Source organism: Apteryx mantelli, chromosome 8 (assembly GCF_036417845.1).
Source record: "Apteryx mantelli isolate bAptMan1 chromosome 8, bAptMan1.hap1, whole genome shotgun sequence".
NCBI classification, from domain to species: Eukaryota; Metazoa; Chordata; class Aves; order Apterygiformes; family Apterygidae; genus Apteryx; species Apteryx mantelli.
In genome coordinates this window covers 23,468,308-23,485,771 of record NC_089985.1, presented here as the reverse complement: position 1 = coordinate 23,485,771, position 17,464 = coordinate 23,468,308, and the positions used below count along the sequence as shown (strand labels likewise).

Below are 17,464 nucleotides of genomic sequence, written 5' to 3'. Positions count from 1 at the left end.
CGTGTTCCTCTGTGGAAGAGGCAGCCTAGGCTCAGACACGCTTGCGGAGCACGCAGACGGTACAACTCTGCAAACAGCATTGTTAGTGTCAGTGCTGCAGCGCTGATGCTTTATCACCGAAACAGAGCTAGCTAAATGCACGCCCTCAGTAATTACCACAGAAGTTGATATGGGAGGAAAGGCAAGGCTGGGGGAAAAATATAAATCTTTTGTTCTACATTAATTTTTCTCTGTATAACTATTGTTTGAAAGATTAGTGCTGCGTTTCAAGAAACAGTGTGAAATGAAGTGCTTGCTGTAGAAGTAGCAGTCAGGTAAAAAGAAAAAATATAGTGTAGTACATATCAGTGACAGAAAACAGTTGATGTATAGGCAGTAGGAGATGTGACTTGCTACAAAAGATTTCTGCTCAAATATTTTCAGCTTTCTTTTAAAGAAAGAGACAAGCTTCAGAAGAGAGGAAAATCTAAATAGAGCTTTTCTGAGACATCTCTTCAAACAGAAATATTGGTACCAAGCCAAGTTGTAGTGACTGAAATAAAACTAGAGCATGGTTTCAGATTACTTCAAGTAGTGGAAAGGAAAAAAAAGTCAACTTCTAATGTAAGTGGGAAAACCAACTTTGCCAGACTTAGGGAGATGCAGGGTAGAATTTCTAAAATATTCGGTGCTACAAAAAACCCTTGACATTTGTCTATGTTACTCTATTATCTGAAAAGTTATTGAAACTTTCTTTCATCAGTTTTGAATACAAAGTTATTGCATTTGTGATGTATTAAATAGTATTATTTCAGGAGTTTACATAGCACGTAGAATATAAATTTATAAGACAATTCTCTTATCTGTATTACAAGCCAAATCTAGGTTGATAGCAAACACTGTTTGGTAAAATGACAGATACTGGGCCTATTTCTAGGTTTGTAGGTATAAGTCAAGAATCTGCTTCTGGTGGACGCTAGCCCTTCACACTTGGAGCATGCTTTACACAGCAGGGACGGGATATGCTGGGTTTTTTTTGTAAATTCAGTTAGTATAAACAAAGCCAGCAATGTCACAAAATTTTGGCTTGAAAAGTGTATTTTAATGCTTTTCTACTATAAACTTCAGTTTTTACATTTCCTTTAAGTTTACTTTAAAATTAAAATCCCACTTTTCTTGGACAGTGAAATTACCTGAAATAGCTCCAAGCAGTAATTTCCTTCGTTTATTCTAGCACAGGGGTGGGGAGATAGGAGCAACCTAAATTAGCCTCTTCTATAACTGAGAAAGGTTAAAGTGTCTGTCATTAATCTTAGATTAAGCTAAAAATCATCCTTCCACTATTTGAATTCAGAGGGTGAGGAATGGGAAACAGTATTACTACCCTTACAAAAAAGGTGTTGAAGGACAAGGTTTCTAGTACCCTCTCATTTCTCGCTTAGTGCATACATTATCTTTTTAGAGAGCTTGAAATTGAACTCTTTCACAAATTTGAAACAGCAATTAGAAGTTCAATACCAAGTTATCTTCCATTTGAATGGCTGAACATTTTAGACATGCATACTGTGTAACATGCTTTAAATGACACTGTATTCTTATGAAATCTGTAAAACATTGCCAACTTGTTTGTATTGATTAGAGTAACAATTTTCTTATGTCCTCTCAACACATCAAGAGGCACCTGACACCACCTTTAAGGGCCTTCTGCAGACTCCTGCAACACCTTCTCAAACATGAACTTGTATCAATTGCAGAGTTTAACCCACAATTCCTCCATATTTCAGGACAGGTTATATCTTACATGTTTTACCTCTAAAACTTTTCTGCTCGGATTTTGCTGAGCAGCACTTTCAAGTCAACTGATGATTTAAAATACATTGAGAAATAAGTGGCTTTGCTACAATATAATTCTCATTTTTCTTCAGTACTAGTAATTTTTAGAAGTTTTAGAAGTCACCCTCCCAAGAGGGCACCAGAACTTGGGTCACAGAAATTTGATTTTTCTTGCTTTCAAAGATAACTCAATGTAGTATTTTACTAGGTTATGTAGTATTTCTGTCTTGCAGAGAATTAAATGTTTACAAACATCACAAACCTACTCAGTTTCTACTGGAAAGGCACAGTTGCATCTCTGAAGTTTTGTAACTCAAATATTACAAAGAAATGGGAGCAGAGAGAAGGAAAAAGTAATGTTAGAAAAGGCTACATTCTGTGTGTACTAAGTTCAAAAATAAAAAAGTATGCTGGAAAATTTAATGAACTGTTATTTAAAAAATGCATTTCTAAAGTTATCTATTAAATGCTCTACTCAATGAAGAGTTTTATTCTGCTTTAAATGACCTTCCCTTAGGCCCTGTGTCCTTGGAGCATTAGAGTTGATTTTGGAATAAACTTTGGTAGAGAAACTGAGAATGGGAGGATCTCACTGTTGGCTGGCATCACAGCCAGCCTTTCTCCTAACAGAATATACCTTGGAAAAAGGAGATGTAACCAGGGAGTTCACTGCTTGTGGCTCATCTCTAACTTTTACGATATTCCCTGCAAATTAACATCGCTTGAAGACATCAGAACCTCAGGCTACTTCAACTTCTTCAGTAATAAGGCCCAAAATTGGATGCCCCAGGTCAAGTGCAATGCTTTAGTCTCTATTTTTTTTACTGGGCTTACAGGAAGGTTGCATTATCTTACATACACTGCACTAATCACTTCTGAAAGCAATCATTCCCTGCAACTCTGTTTTTCTCCTAGTCCCTCATATACAATTGAGTGAACAGCTCCTCCTCCTTCCCACAGTTGCCCAGGTTTGTACCCAAAAGCTTCCATCTCTAGTCCAGCTACAGACAACAGGCTGTTGCTACTTTGGAAGCACAGCATTAGGAGCTGAAGTGTTCAAAGCAGCAAGCAACAATGCTGATAATATAATATCCTCATGGAAAAGATAATATGAGGACGTGGCAGAAAAAGAGATGTGTCTACAGAAGTATTTCAGAGGTTTAAGGCAAGCCAGTTTCAAATAAATGAAGTAGGTGTAGAATAGACACTGCATTCCCTTCTTCTGACAACAGATTATCCTGAGTTTGAAATAGAAAGGGATATTAGAAGGCACCTAGAAGGGCTAGAAATACAACAGAACAGCTTTTAGGAGAGATAAAAGCACAACACACTTTTGTAGGGGAGCTGGTATGATGAAAGAGATTAAGTTAGGTTGTAGGGAAGGACAGGGAGGGGAAGGACAGGGAGGGGAAAAAACAGGATAAAAGCACAATGCCAGCTCACAACAGCATTAGAGGGAAAGAGGAAAAGGAAATACTAGGGAAGACTACATTAGTAACTACCTTTCTGCAGCAAATTAAGTTCATCTTTCAATACAGTTAGCAAATAAAACTTGTATATTTAAACTGTACATTAGCCAATGGAATTATATGAAGCCTCATTCCAAGAGGCAATATTTTAGCTCACACTTGAACATTAGAAGTCCATCTAAAGTGTATTTGCACCAAATTGATAGTATTTCACTTTATATCACGTGCACAAGAAAGATATTTTAACAAACTGCCATCTTTTTTCCATCACTGATGACAAAACAAGCTTCACAATCTAACATTACTGTAGTCAAGACTGCTGCTTCACTGGTTAAATTGACAACTGCTACTTCTGGAGAATCTCTAAAAATGCCCTTAAATATGGCTAGTGCTCAGTGTGTTACTATCATACCTCACTTGCCCATTTTACAACATAAATTTCCATGCAAAAAAAAGAGAATGGGCATATATATTTATCCAGGCTCTGCATTAGACATATTATTCCATTTGCAGTCAAAATAAGAACTTCAAAGTAATATTGACTACACCCTCTCAATCTCTTAAAGATTATAAGGATCTTAAGTTTCATGTCACTAAGGCATATACCAAGAGCAGGAATATTAAAAAATGAAATCTATAAGAATCATCTCAGCATTAAATAATGACACTTAAGAAACCAGTGGTTATGGTAAACAAAAAACAAAGGAACTGAATTCTTGTAGTTGAGATTCAGTGGGCTGTTTTGTAAGAGCACTTGGAGTTTGATGAATCAGTAAAAGTTGTCTTCACTGCACTTTAGATTCAGGTACCACTGGAAACCAGCAAAAAAATTGCCAAATATAAATTATACACTATGGTTTTGAATAAACGAACACAGGTCAAAGTTTACTATACAACTCAATTGGCTAGATTTACGCATTACCTTAGAGAAAAGAAATTTAAGAAAAATCTGTAAAAACTGAAGGGTGTGACATTGTAACAAAACTATGCATATTAATATGGATGTAATTTCATCTCTAGGCTTTAGTGACAGTGATAAACCACTCAAGCTACATCCTTGGTTTATATTGTCATCAGAACCCTTTGATGGAATTACAGACAACATACTCTTTGGTGTAGGAATCTCAAGTAAAAAGCATGTATATGGGGAAAAATAGAAGAACATCCAGATAACTGTGCTCTGAATGAATGAGCAAAGAAACATAAGCAGTGCCCATAAAGTCTGATTACATTAAGGGAAAAAACTAATATAGGATCATGAACAACTTGAAAGCCGATGCTATTATACAGTTATTATTTGAAGTTGACAATTTATAGCTACAATTTTATAAGTGATAGTTTGATAATTCATCTCATATTATGGTACTCTTAACATATTAGTAACTATCATATTTAGAAGTTACTGACTGTTCAGCTCTTTAGCTGACTTTATAGAATACTACCTATTTATAAGTGTTTTGAAAAACAGATTTAAGTAAATATTATGTTCTGCTTCAAAGTTGTTTTCCGTGTCTAACAAAAAATGGCTTAGCTGTAGTAATCTGTAGTGATTTGTCAATTAACTTTTCTTAAAACAAAGGTCTGTACAAATTTCAGGAAAATTTTCATCCAAGTTAAAAAAGCATGTAGGACTACTCCTTTATTATATTGTCATAATACATGCGCACAATTTATAAAGAGAAAAGTTATTAGAGACTAGTTATAGATTTAGTTAAAATATCAACTAGTAAATCTGAGATTCAAACATCAGACTGGGCTCTCGTTCACGCACTGACAGTAAAGGAGGCTATTTTGCCCAGCTTTTTGGGGTTGACCCCTTAAAGACTAGTTACTGTTCGGCAATGAATACTCTAACACTCCCTTCTGTATGCCTCTCCATTCAAACGCTAATTTTATTTCCTTTTTTGTACCTAGGGTAATTCTACAGTAACAGCCAGGGTTGAAGTAATGAACCTCTTCTGTCATTAAAGCAAATCAGAGTACATAGTGATGAGAATCTGTTGAATAAGAAGGTGCCTCTTGTATATATTATACACACAGACACTTTTCTAAGTAGAACCACACTTCAAAGTAAAAGTTTATCTTTGTGGGACCACAAAGAAGCAGCTCTGTCAAAACCTCAAATGTTTTTTATGAGATGGTAAATTCAAGATGACATTGTCAAATTAGTAAAAGCAAGTATTGTTCTCATGATTTTTACTTCTCAATTAAGACTCAATTCTATTCAATGATAGTGTACAAGACTCAAAATGTATATATGTTAGCACACAAATAGTCTATTTGTGACGTTGTTTTACCTTGCATTCAATCTCTGCTTGCCTTCGTTTTGCTTCACTCAACTGAGCAAGAAGTCCTTTGTTCTGTGCAGAAAGATACTGTACTTTCCCCTGTAGGTTGGTAACCTCTTGTTCTGCCCTCCGTATGTGGTTACTGTTGATCTGACTCTGACATTTATAAGAAAAAAAGTGTTAAGAGATCTTCGATATAAATTTACCAGCTAAAGTCTGACAAGAAAGGTGCCTATATATATATCCAAGTGCATTTCTTTTAAACAGGATTGACAGATCATTTGTTATAAGGTTTTCAGTGAAAAAAATCATTCAGAATTTTCATTTTCTAAATGTGACCATGAGAGTTTGCATCATATTTGTTTTACACACCACATTCAAAGCGTGCTTAAATAAGAGAGAATTCACTGTGAGAATATTAGCTCTTGGGCTACCGAGCATCTGCTTTCTCCAATCTTTTACTTCAGTAAAGTCAAAGACTTTGTGAACTTGCATCCCAATTACAGCAACAAGCTGAGACATCCAAGTAACACCAGCTACATCAGAAATGCTATGTGCACATCTGTCCAGTGAAATGCTCACAGAAATATGGCACCATAGTTAAAATCAGTAAGTTACTACAAGATGAATGGTTTTTGTATGAAACCATGGATAGACTAATACGTGAAATGAATACAACCACGTTTTGTTCAAAGGCTAGCTAAACAGCATGAGCATATGGAAAGACCCAGTGCATAACACTCTGAAATGAAGAACTAGCTAAAGGTCCTGCGATTTTAGTTCGCCTAATTCACAGAGCAGGATAACTCTGCCCCCTACTGACTAAGACAAAGACACTGATTAACTGAGGGGGAAAAACATGAACACCAGTGAAAGAGTACTAACACTTCAATGAAAATTGAAAACATTAAGACAAGAGGAAACTTTTTATTTGGTTAGCACAGATGAAAGTGGTACCTTTGTCAGAAATAAGCAACCATGTGCCTTGTAGGCAACCTATCCCTCCTCAAGGGAGTATGTAGGGACGTGCTACTGGTTTCTGGGACTGAAGAAATTTGTCAAGTGAAGTATGGGTTTTTTGTTCATTTTGTTTTGGGTTTTTTGCATCTTTTGAATGCACAGGTCTCCTTCAAGTATCAGTTACATTTAGCACATATTTCAAGGATAGATTTCTCAAAAACCTGTTACAAATCCTTCTTAATCAGCAGCACACTGTGCTTATTGACAGATTCAGCTGAGACTTCAGTAACATAATATAAACTTGCCCATTTTAGCATGCTGCTATTTTGGTTTTGTTTGCTTAACAACTTATTCCCTAGTTACAGAAAAAAGATCTTGGCAGACAACTTATTTTTGCTTTTTCTCTAAAAGCCTTGGCAATGCTGAATTCATGTTTTCCTTTTCTGACAGGTGAAAGGTAAAGCTTCTGCTAAAAACTGACAACAAAACTGTCTTGCAGAAAGCCCCCAATTTAGTAACCAGACTCATGTCCTCAGTAGATAATCTAGAATAGGTAATTTCACCAGAATAACGAACACAGCCATTTAAAGAGTTAGAATTACTATATCAGAATCAGTTAGGCAAAGGTTTGGAAAATAATATACCTTAAACATTTTTGTTGCTGTACTAGTTACAGGTCAATGAAGATTCACACATACAGGTTAACTGATTAGTATAAATGAGAAATTCAGGAAGCTTAGTCCTGCAAGTAGCTGAAGAGAAAGTAGATTGGACTGCATGCACTAGATTCCCTCTTACTCTAACAGCATAAAGAAATAAACATTTAGAAACTATAGTCATGAACGTAGATGGTAAAGACCATCTGATATCTATCATGTGATATCCAATTTGCCAGTATTCGGCTCAATTCACACATGCTAGTGTTTAATATCATACCTGTGTTTCCATCTCCATCATTCTTTGTTTGATCTCTCTTAGTTCTGCCTGAGTTTCTGCTTCTCTCAGTCGGACTGTCATGAGTTCATCCTGTAGTTCATTCACTGCGTTTTTTCTGGGAGGATCTTTCCATCTTCCAGTTGTGCGAGCTAGATGACGCTAAAACAACATGTCATCACTTGATAAACCTGATCTTTCCTAGTGTTCATTAATTTAAGATAACAATTTGCTTCAAAGATCTCTGATATCTCAGAGTTGTATGGGTTACATGGCTATAGTGTTACTGTTCACCATAAAAACTAGAAGTCCATGCAAATTCACCAATATTAAGAACTGAGAAACAAGAAGCGGAAGACGGGAGATTCCAACTGCAGAAAGTCAGTGAATTGCAAGTATACTCTGATGGACAATTTTGCCTATTTTTAGCCCTTATTAACACTCACTGAAGTTGGAGCCTACTTTCATTTTCTGATCAGATACTTCCTTTCTGCCAGAATGGTTAGTTGATAACACAGGCCTTTCTGCCACCTATTACAACTAGGGACCAATTTCTAGCATACTTTTGAAGTGAAGTTTCTTGGGGCAACTTCATTTAAAGATTTTCTCTCCAGACAGAAACTGGTGTTTGGGGATCAAGCCTACTTGATATCTACATCTTAAAATTTTCATATTATTGTGCTTTGCTTTATTAGCATTAATTGAAAATAGAAATAAAAAAAGTATTACCCCCCCAATACCTGCCAGTGTTCCTCCAAATCTTTGACTTGCTGCCTTAGTTCTTTGAGACCCACCAGAGCTTCTGCTTCCCTTAATTTTACTGCTATCAGTTCTTCTTGTAGTCTAGCAACATTTTCTTCATCAGGTAGAGAGCTGTTCCTCTGAAACAGGTAAGATCCTCTTAAACATGTATTTGAGTAAAATTGTGTTTAGTGAGACCTGCTCCAAAAACATATACATGGAATGAGAACTCTTATTACTAACTAAAATTTCTTAGTGACACACCCCTTTAAAACCAAATCCCTCAAAAATTTAAGTTCTTGGATAGAATAAGTGTGGATAAGTATCTTTCAACTGTCGACTACAAGTGTAAAACAAAAATCCCCCAAGACTAGATATTCTGACTTCTGGATTTCCCTCGATAGTAACCCTAGCAAAGGTAGTCTGTAGAACTGTATCATTTACACCATTTTTGGTATCATGTCATCAAAAATATGGAAAGAAACCTGAAAGACTTGAGTAGTTAATAGAACTAAAGCAAAAAAGGAATTGATTTATACCCTTACGGTTATTAGGTTAGGTTACTGTTATTTAGACTTACCAAAAAGTAAATGGAAATTTAGATTTTGGAAAGCAGGTCATCTGCCTTTACAATGGCAGAAAGATATGTCAAAAAAAGAAGGGTCCATTGAGATTTGTAACAACAGCCAGTCAAGAGAAGGCCCTATGGATGAAAGTGCATGAATATATACAAAGACACATGAGAAAAAGTAGCAAGATTGGAGAAAGCTAAACAAAGCAGGAAAGTCAGAAACATGTTACAGCAGGAGTGACCTGGAGAAAGTAAAATAATGATGACGTATGAGAGTGTGGGAAAGAAACACAGGGGGAGAAAAAGGACATATAGCCTATCTAAACTACAGTTTCCCTACACTGAGCTCTATCAATTGTTTAAATGGTCAAATACTCAAAGTTGAACTGTGCTTTATCACTTTACTGTATTTTTCAGTAGTAATTATCAAGTATTTTGGGGATATATAATATTGTGACAGCAGCCAGATTTTTTTGAAAGCGGAGAATGAAGTACATGATTAGCATTATGAGAACTAGAGACAATCAATTATTAGTATCTCTGAAATGTTTCCAATTATGAACTGTAAGTTTTGGCAAGAGTAAGATGTGATAAGGTGTGTTCCTGTATTTTTACATCAATGTCAGCACATTCATGCAAGTCTTGGGTTATCAAGAAAAGTTTTCTCAGGTTACAGGGCACACCAGTATAACAGCAGCAAAGAGCTGGATTTACAGGAGTTTGGGGGTTACTTCAGTCATTTCTCATGTGCCTGATTCAGTTATGACTGACTGAATACTACTTCCCACCTAGGTTTGCCCATTACATTGTTTCCCCCCCTTCTCCAGATATTCTTCATATTTAAGTTTTCAGTATAGGCTACCTTCACATTGAAGAAGGTTAAATAAAAAAAGCATTCTCTCATTGAATTTTGAGCAACACTTTAGATGTTGAATTTACTGATGTTCAGTATATTGAGAGCTACCACCCTACTAGCCTGTCAGATTCCTATCAAGCCTCTCGGATAATTTGATTAACTCACTGGAGTCAAGATTTTAACTTATTTTAATTAACCAATAAGTTCTGGTCAGTTCTTGAGTATATAACTCTAAAGTTTGCAAGAGGAAGCAATTTCCCAAGCCAATATAATATGATGGGAGGAACATGCCTTGTGTTAGGTCAGTTAGTATTTTTCTATTTTATTTTACAGTCAAGTTTTTCTTCAAAGGAAGGTAAATGTTTGACAGCTGGTCTGAGTACAGCTGGAGCTCTGGCCTTAGTAAGTTGTCAGATATGGCTTTGGCTGGCACCCAAGTTAGAGATTTTGATACTGAAGAGTTGAGATTTTTTCCCAGCCCGTAATGTGGAGAGTTGGGAGAGAATCAGAACTACAAGACCTGGGAACACGAACACTGAAAGTGTTTTCTCTCCCAAACATTATTCCATTTCACACCACCTCAATCCCTACCCTAAGTCTGTTGCTGTTGCTGAAGGATATTATGTTGAAACAATTGATATTTACTGTGAAGACTTCACCAGAATCCAAGTTTTCCACTGCAGTGGGCTTTAGGAACAGGAGACAAGTGACCTGTTCTTAACATCGTTTGGTTTTGCTATATTGGTTTCAGGCTTGAAAAGCAGCCTGCAATTATGAAAAAGATGACAAGATTCCAGAGTAGAGTTAGGCAGAGAATTACAAGGACCTGAATTCCACCTCTAGTGCTATTTTACACAGAGGATTCCGTGTTTGATTTACCTTTTCCATCTCTAGAACTTTATCTTGCATCTCCTTCAGGGCACAGTGGGACTCAGCTTCACTCAGCCTGGCTTGGACCAACTCTCTTTCCAGCTGTAGCACAAAGTCTTCACTGTATCGTGAACTGCATTTATGCTACAAAGTTTGCAGAAATACATTTAGTATGAAGCACAGACAATTTGAAAGGGGGTTTATGTGCCAGATTTGGAGTGAAAATTAAATTCAAATGCTTAAGATTAAGATTACTAGCTTAAGATCAACAGAAGAGCTCACTTTATACAGGTCTACTAACATGCCCAGACTGCTAAAAACAGGAGTCCTAATGCATAAAATCCTAATGCATAAATGCCAAATGTGTAAGACCAAAGTGAGACCCCTACTATTAGTGATGAGAAATACCTCACTTTTCCTCATTTTTATAGACTGAAGAGTTTAAAATATCTGTAGTTATTTTGTGATATGCAGAAACACAGAGGTTTGGGGAAGACTAGTTATTTGCATAATGCAAATATCACCCTTGATCCTAATCACAGTTAAACTTCGATTCAGCTCAAACATTCTATAGCCTTGGGTTTAAGGTAAGCCCCACATGCTTTAATGTACTGTCACTTTGGTTTTCCCCCTTCTTCCCTGACCTTTAATGCACAAACTGAAGACAAATAGGACAAAAGAAGGATATACAACATGTAACTACACTTTTTTTTATTAACACTTTTATATGCCAATTGTACCTTTCTTCATGACTTAAAGCACAACACAATTTCAGCACATTAACTCAGCTGAAGTTTACTGTTACTTTTTTTAATTATATTTCTTTAAATATGCAGGATATAGTTTGACAGGGAGCTATAAGGGAGGGGATATACACAAAGCATTAAAAGGCAAATACAGCTTTTGCATAAAGCCTTTAGTTTCACTGAGACTATCCATTAAAAAAAATTAAATGCCCATCTTAACTCTATAGCTGAACACACAGGGAATGCTGTTAATGTACAAAGAAAATCATAATATTGGTCACTGATGTTCATACTTAATATTAAACTTTCCCCTATACCAGACTAGCTTTATTTATATTATTTTCAAATTCCATAATGACTTTGCCTCAGCAAGGGGTGGAGGTAGCCCTGATTTGAACATAAAGAGAAGGGTGGACTATGCTGATGCACTTGTACAACTGCCTCACACCATATGGGAGCATAACCAGCACATGAAACACCACGCAGAGGCAGGGAATGGGCAACGGCTCTTTGATCTTCCCTGGCTGTTTATACAAGTTTATCCATGATGCACACAGCAAGACAGATGGACTCTCACTTTCTTGTTCCAGATAGGGAATGAAACAAGAACAAACGCAGGGCACTTTCTTTGGGCAAGAACTCCTCCTGGACTTTCTAGGAAACAGAGGAAACTGCAGTCTGAAGAATTACTTAAATATATCCTAATTTTACAACAATATGTAAGTGTACTATAGCCAGTTTGGGAACCTCAAAAACTTAACTGACATTTGTCAAATAATGAGTATTTGGGAGGGTAAGAAGGTAAGTTATTTAGCCAGTTATAGGCACAAGTTACGCAATTTTTAATTGTCATTAAATTTAACCTGCCTAAGGAATATATTAGGGGCATTTATCTACTTAATCACAAACAAACTTAAAAATTAGTCTTGATAGACTGGCAAAAAAGTACAGCCAAGATCAAAACAAACTTAAAAGTAAACTTGCAGAAATTCAAAGCTAGGATTTTTGCTTCTTTAAAAAAACCTTAACAGGTCAAGGATGGTTCTTATGTTATACAAAGCTACCAAAATTAATAAGTTTATAGTCAAAAAGTTCAAAATTTCACTTTTTGGACTGACATATTTAGTAAAAGCCTTTGCTTTTATGTTTGCCTCAAGCCCTAGGATTTGTGACAAAATAAATTAATAAATAGCAGTGGGAATCCAGATTTCCAATTACCAGCTAAATGTTTTAGCCACAGAAGTACCACTTTGCTTTAGCATGTGTTGAACAGATGCCTCTGTATTATACAGTACTAAAAGTGTGGTTCTACAGCCACTTGCTTCTGAAGGAAGCAAATCCTTGCTTGGCTTCACACAACTGGATGTGTTTTTCCAACACCCCCTAGATGTTAAAGTCTCATCAGGAGCGGTCAAGTCTCAGTCTCTCTGTTACTCTGGCTGACTCCAGATTACTACATGGAGTTATGTACATCACAAAGTGCCTTCCTAGTACTCTATACTGAAGGGCAACTAAAGGATCATTCAGCAGCTGCCCAGCTAACTTTATGCATTTAAAAACTAGCTGTAGTGCTTTGCTAAATAAAGTAGTTATATTTTCTGCTTTTTGGTAGCAAATTAGAACTTAATAAAAAAGTACATTGTAAAATTAAGTCTTCCACAAGGTTGCAACACTCCATTACAAGCACATACTTCCCAGATTAGTTATTATGCTCCTTAGTATCAGTCATTCTGGCATCTGTTCCTAAAAAGAAACTGCACTTTATAGTGTTGCCATGAAGATAACCAAATACATGGCCACAAATTGCCTCACAACATACATACGCTTCCCATCTGGATGTTTAGTCCGTTCAGTTTTGTCTTCATGTAACATTTACTTTGGAGAGCTTTCTTAAAAATAAGGTGTAAAGCAATTTTTGCTGCCTGAATTTGCTCTTATATCAGACTGGATTCTCAAATATTCAGACTGAAGAATTGGCTCATCACTAAAAACTAAAATATCACTGAGAAAGATTGAGATTTGTGCTCTAGAGATGTATTTCATTGGAAGAAATCCCAGAGTTTTCACTTTTATGAACCCAATAGAAATTTTTTTTTGTAAAAAAACCCAACAAAACAAGAACACACAGCAGAAGAGAAGGCCCCTCAGAGTATAACTATCGGGGTACATTAGCAGGGGCCAACTACCCCGGCCTCTGACACAGTCCCTCTCCGCACGCTTTGGAACAAAACCAGCTGGGCCCTGCTGCGGTCAGGCACAGCTTCCCCCAGGCAGCTCTTAGTTTACTAGCACTACAGGGAAGAAACCACCTTCCTCTTAGTCTTTTGGTTACCAACCGCATCCAGAAGCCTTCGGCAAATTTCTATATTTAAAGATTTGACACACCAGGTAAAACAAAATCATTACCATTCTCTTTCAGGCAAACGTTCGGGTAGCTAAAGCAGTTGTTCTGGCTGGCACAGCTGCTACCTGTGAGCTCCCGGAGCACTGAAGCATGCTCTTAGCTTTACAGTTATTTCTTTCTCCCTCGTTTGCAACTTAATAGAACTTTACAGGTTATATTGCTTTTAAAAAGCTTGCACTGACCTAGTTATTCTCTATTAGGATGTGAAAGTTTGCATTCAAAGTAAAATTAATTATGAAGTTTCAAACCTTACTATTTTCAACTTCTCTCCCCATTCCCAAATAGTCTTAAATGTATTTAGAAATATGTAGAATACATTTGATTTAATAAAATCTTCATTATATGTGCATTAGCACTATTTTCAGGTCATCTAGGAGAAAAAAAATACAGCAGACCTTCCCTTCCTTTAAATAAGGAACAAAATGTTAACAAGAACTTCCCCAACTAGACTCAAGAAACCTAAAACAAAGTCATTCTGGTTCAATTCAAAACTCCCTACAAGCATTTCAACACAGGCAAAAGTAAGATCGCATGTAATTTGGGTTTCTGGAGTTGGCCTTCTGTCAAAGGCATACTCTTGTACCCACCTCTACGTTCAGCCTTTCAGAGAAGTGCTGCAAGGAGAATCCCCCACCCCTCCAACCCAGAGGCACCTTCAATATTTATCTTGAACTGTCCCACTTTATCCTGTGCAATCAAATCTCACAGAACAGTGAGCATAAACCCTGGATAGTATTTAAATACAAATACTCCCCCCCCCCCAAAGGATACAGCTAGCTTCCTTTGAAATATTAGAGAGGTCGTCTTTGGTAGCAAAAATATGAAGTCAACTCTTGTTTCTCTTGCCTCATGAATTTAGATTTTTCTCCTAAAAATCATGGTGCTGTTGAAAAGAACCAAGAGGCAGCTGCAAGTATCCTTTGATAGTTTTTTTGATAATTCAGAAATTCCAATTCATACCCAAACTTTACAGTTTATATCATGCTGAGACAGAGGACTCAAGATTGGAATAGATGTAGATTATGAAACATATGATAGACACTGTACCTTTAAATAAGCACAGTTAAACCATAAACCATTTATTAGCATAAATCCACTGTGCAATCATTTTTAATAATCACAATAAGCAAACTGAAATCACTGGAGAAAAAGCAGCAAAGGAAGTATTCATAAGACAACACTGAAGACAAGTATTACCAAGAGCAAAGCAACTGCCATTAGAAAATGGCAAAAAGATTTACCAGTGTATTCTACCAAAGTAAAATTCCAAAATTCAAAGATTTCCACTAGGTGGAGCCCTGAATGCATTCACCATGTTTACATTTGCTTCTATTCCCATGCTTGGGAACAAAAGGCTAAAAAGCTGTTCAAATACAAATCTTACTAATGCAGAAGCAGCTAGGGAACCATTAATCCAAACCATCTCAACACCTTTCACCACATTAAGTTAATTCAGACCGTCTCCAATAACACAGTATAATTCTTTACACTGCCAAAATTAGGCAGTTACTAAGCATAAATCCCTCTGTAGCTGTATGAGTTTACAACCTTAGCTCCAAGCCAGGCTCTCTCCTATAGCCATATTCACATGCACGTGGAGGAGAGCAAGGCTGGGAGCATGCACGTTAGGAAGTGAGGCTCTTAATTTAATTGCCTACTCTCGCTTTTTGCTTTCTCCCCGCTCCTGCAATATCTGCCCCAGCTCCTGTCCTCACAGCTCCAATCCGGACAGTTGTTATCCACAGGTTTGCTCAGGACCAGTTCCCATACCTAGCCAAGCTGCACAGCTCAAAGCATTAGCTTTCAAAGTCTTACTGCCCATCAATTAACAGGTAAACATAGTTCAGCAAGTTAAATTTGAGCATGAATTCCCAAGCTGAATTTTTAACATGGCATTTTAGTCCTGTTTTGTGACTTGTAATTAAACACGTTAGTAACAGTGTCACTAGGCTGTCTCCAAAAACACAGTCCAAAAACAGGTATACTATGGTGATCAGACAGTAAAACAAATGGCTACCCAGTCTACAAACATTTCGTTTTATTTCACTTGAAGGATTACAACATATCAAAAAGTCTGGAAAGCAACATTAGAACATCCCCAACTCTCTCAATCATAATTTCTTCAAATAAAAAAAAATAAAATAAAAAGCAACATTAGATGTTATAGAGCCACAGATCACTTAATTATGATAAAGGTCCCTGTGACTATTCTAGAATATGCACCATTTGCATGCTGAAATGCATTAAACATAATACACCATTTCCGTAAAGCTGAATTTCAGTTAAATGATTTTTTTTTTTTTTCAGTCTAGCAAAATCTGTTCTCCATCTTCCAAGAAGATACACAAGTATTGCCAGAGCTTTGGTGGAGAAAGTGTGAACCAAACTTACATCATCTTTAGTAAGCAGCTGCAGTAAGCTGGAGTTCTTAAAGTTGTGTTTTTAATCACAAACTCGAAGTGCCCAGAGCTTCAAAGTACCACCTGGATACCACTTGTTTAAAGCAATATGAGCATATGCACGTCAGCACTGCTAGTGCATAGTTTATTCAGCAAATGAAGACTGCATAAATTGCATCTCTCTCTCTCAGGACAAGATATCAGGACTTTGCAAGCAGCTTAGATGAAGCAACTTCAGTCTCACAATAATCCTCTGAAGTCTTGCACATTACACAAGTTAAAACACATTTAACATAAGCACATTACTAGATATGGCTGCTAAAGACAGTTATTTTTCTGCTCTATCTGAAACAAAACAAAATCAAAACCCACACCTTTTATTAAGTCTGCAACTCCAAACCAAGGGTCAATCCCCTTCTATTTGTTTTGCAAGAACTGAATTTAAGAATGCTAGAAAAAAAAGTGGGTATGTAGAAAAAGTTAACACAAAAGGGAATGACTTACATTAGACTCTAGCTAAAGGAATTATGAACCAATTCAAATTGAGTGAAGCGACACAATTAGCAATGGCTAGATTTTTAGTAAGAGCTACTCAAAGGTGGTCTTACTTTTTCATTTTTAAATAACTTAAGTTTATCCAAGATTATGAATCTAATCTTTATCAGTAAAAACTGACAAAAATAGCCTTTAGTCCAATTTATGTAATTTTAATAATGCAAATCACAATAAACAAGCATCTACAAAGACAGCATAGGGACCGTGTCATGAGGAGGAAAAATAAACACAAGTGATTGAAAACCATGAGATGAGGTGCTGCCAGGCTCCTTACCCATTGCTGCTGCTGCTGGAGCTCCCTGATGGTATTCTCAGCTTGCTCCAGTTTAGTAATGGCCTCATCACTCTGCTGTTTGATGGTGGCCAGCTCCCGTTTTATGAGGTAGTTTTCCTCAGCCTCCTGGGCCCTTGTCACTTGTCCCTTAGGACATAATTTTCTTTTTAAAGCAATTGAGGACAGATCCAAGAAAGACTGCCTTTGTGATGTTTAGCTACTTGTTTTATCAGATTAGTTTTGCAAACAGCATAAAGTACAAAAAAATTTCAGGACAATGCGATACTAAATAGCTGCTTTAGTATTTTATTAAAGTTTGGCATCCTTTTAGCAAGCTCAGTGGTGTACCTGCATTCAATAAGATTTAATTCATGCAATATTACTCATTTGTACATGCACAGATTTAAGTTTGCAATATTCAATTTCACTGTTAATACAATGCTGTGGAACACATTTGTAACAGGAATTTGTACTAAAAGTTTACATCACGTTAGCAAAATATTATAACGTGCAGGTATTGGGTTTATATGTTTTTAGTATATAAAATTAAACAAATTGTAGTAAGAAATTAGCTATGCATTTATTT

General features: G+C 36.5%; 1 protein-coding gene across 13 annotated transcripts in view; it reads right to left on the bottom strand.

Annotated features, from left to right (window-relative positions):
* Positions 1–17,464, bottom strand: part of EVI5 (ecotropic viral integration site 5) — a 122,786-nt gene that overhangs the window by 40,699 nt on the left and 64,623 nt on the right. For 11 of the 13 annotated variants that reach the window (XM_067300927.1, XM_067300924.1, XM_013961354.2 and 8 more), the window contains 5 exons: positions 16,879–17,025; positions 10,510–10,644; positions 8,203–8,343; positions 7,466–7,624; positions 5,579–5,725 (listed from right to left, as the gene is read on the bottom strand). In XM_067300927.1, the coding sequence (XP_067157028.1) occupies positions 5,579–5,725; positions 7,466–7,624; positions 8,203–8,343; positions 10,510–10,644; positions 16,879–17,025 (729 nt within the window). The remainder of the gene's footprint in view (positions 1–5,578; positions 5,726–7,465; positions 7,625–8,202; positions 8,344–10,509; positions 10,645–16,878; positions 17,026–17,464) is intronic. The other 2 variants (XM_013961358.2, XM_067300922.1) reach the window with 2 other exon arrangements.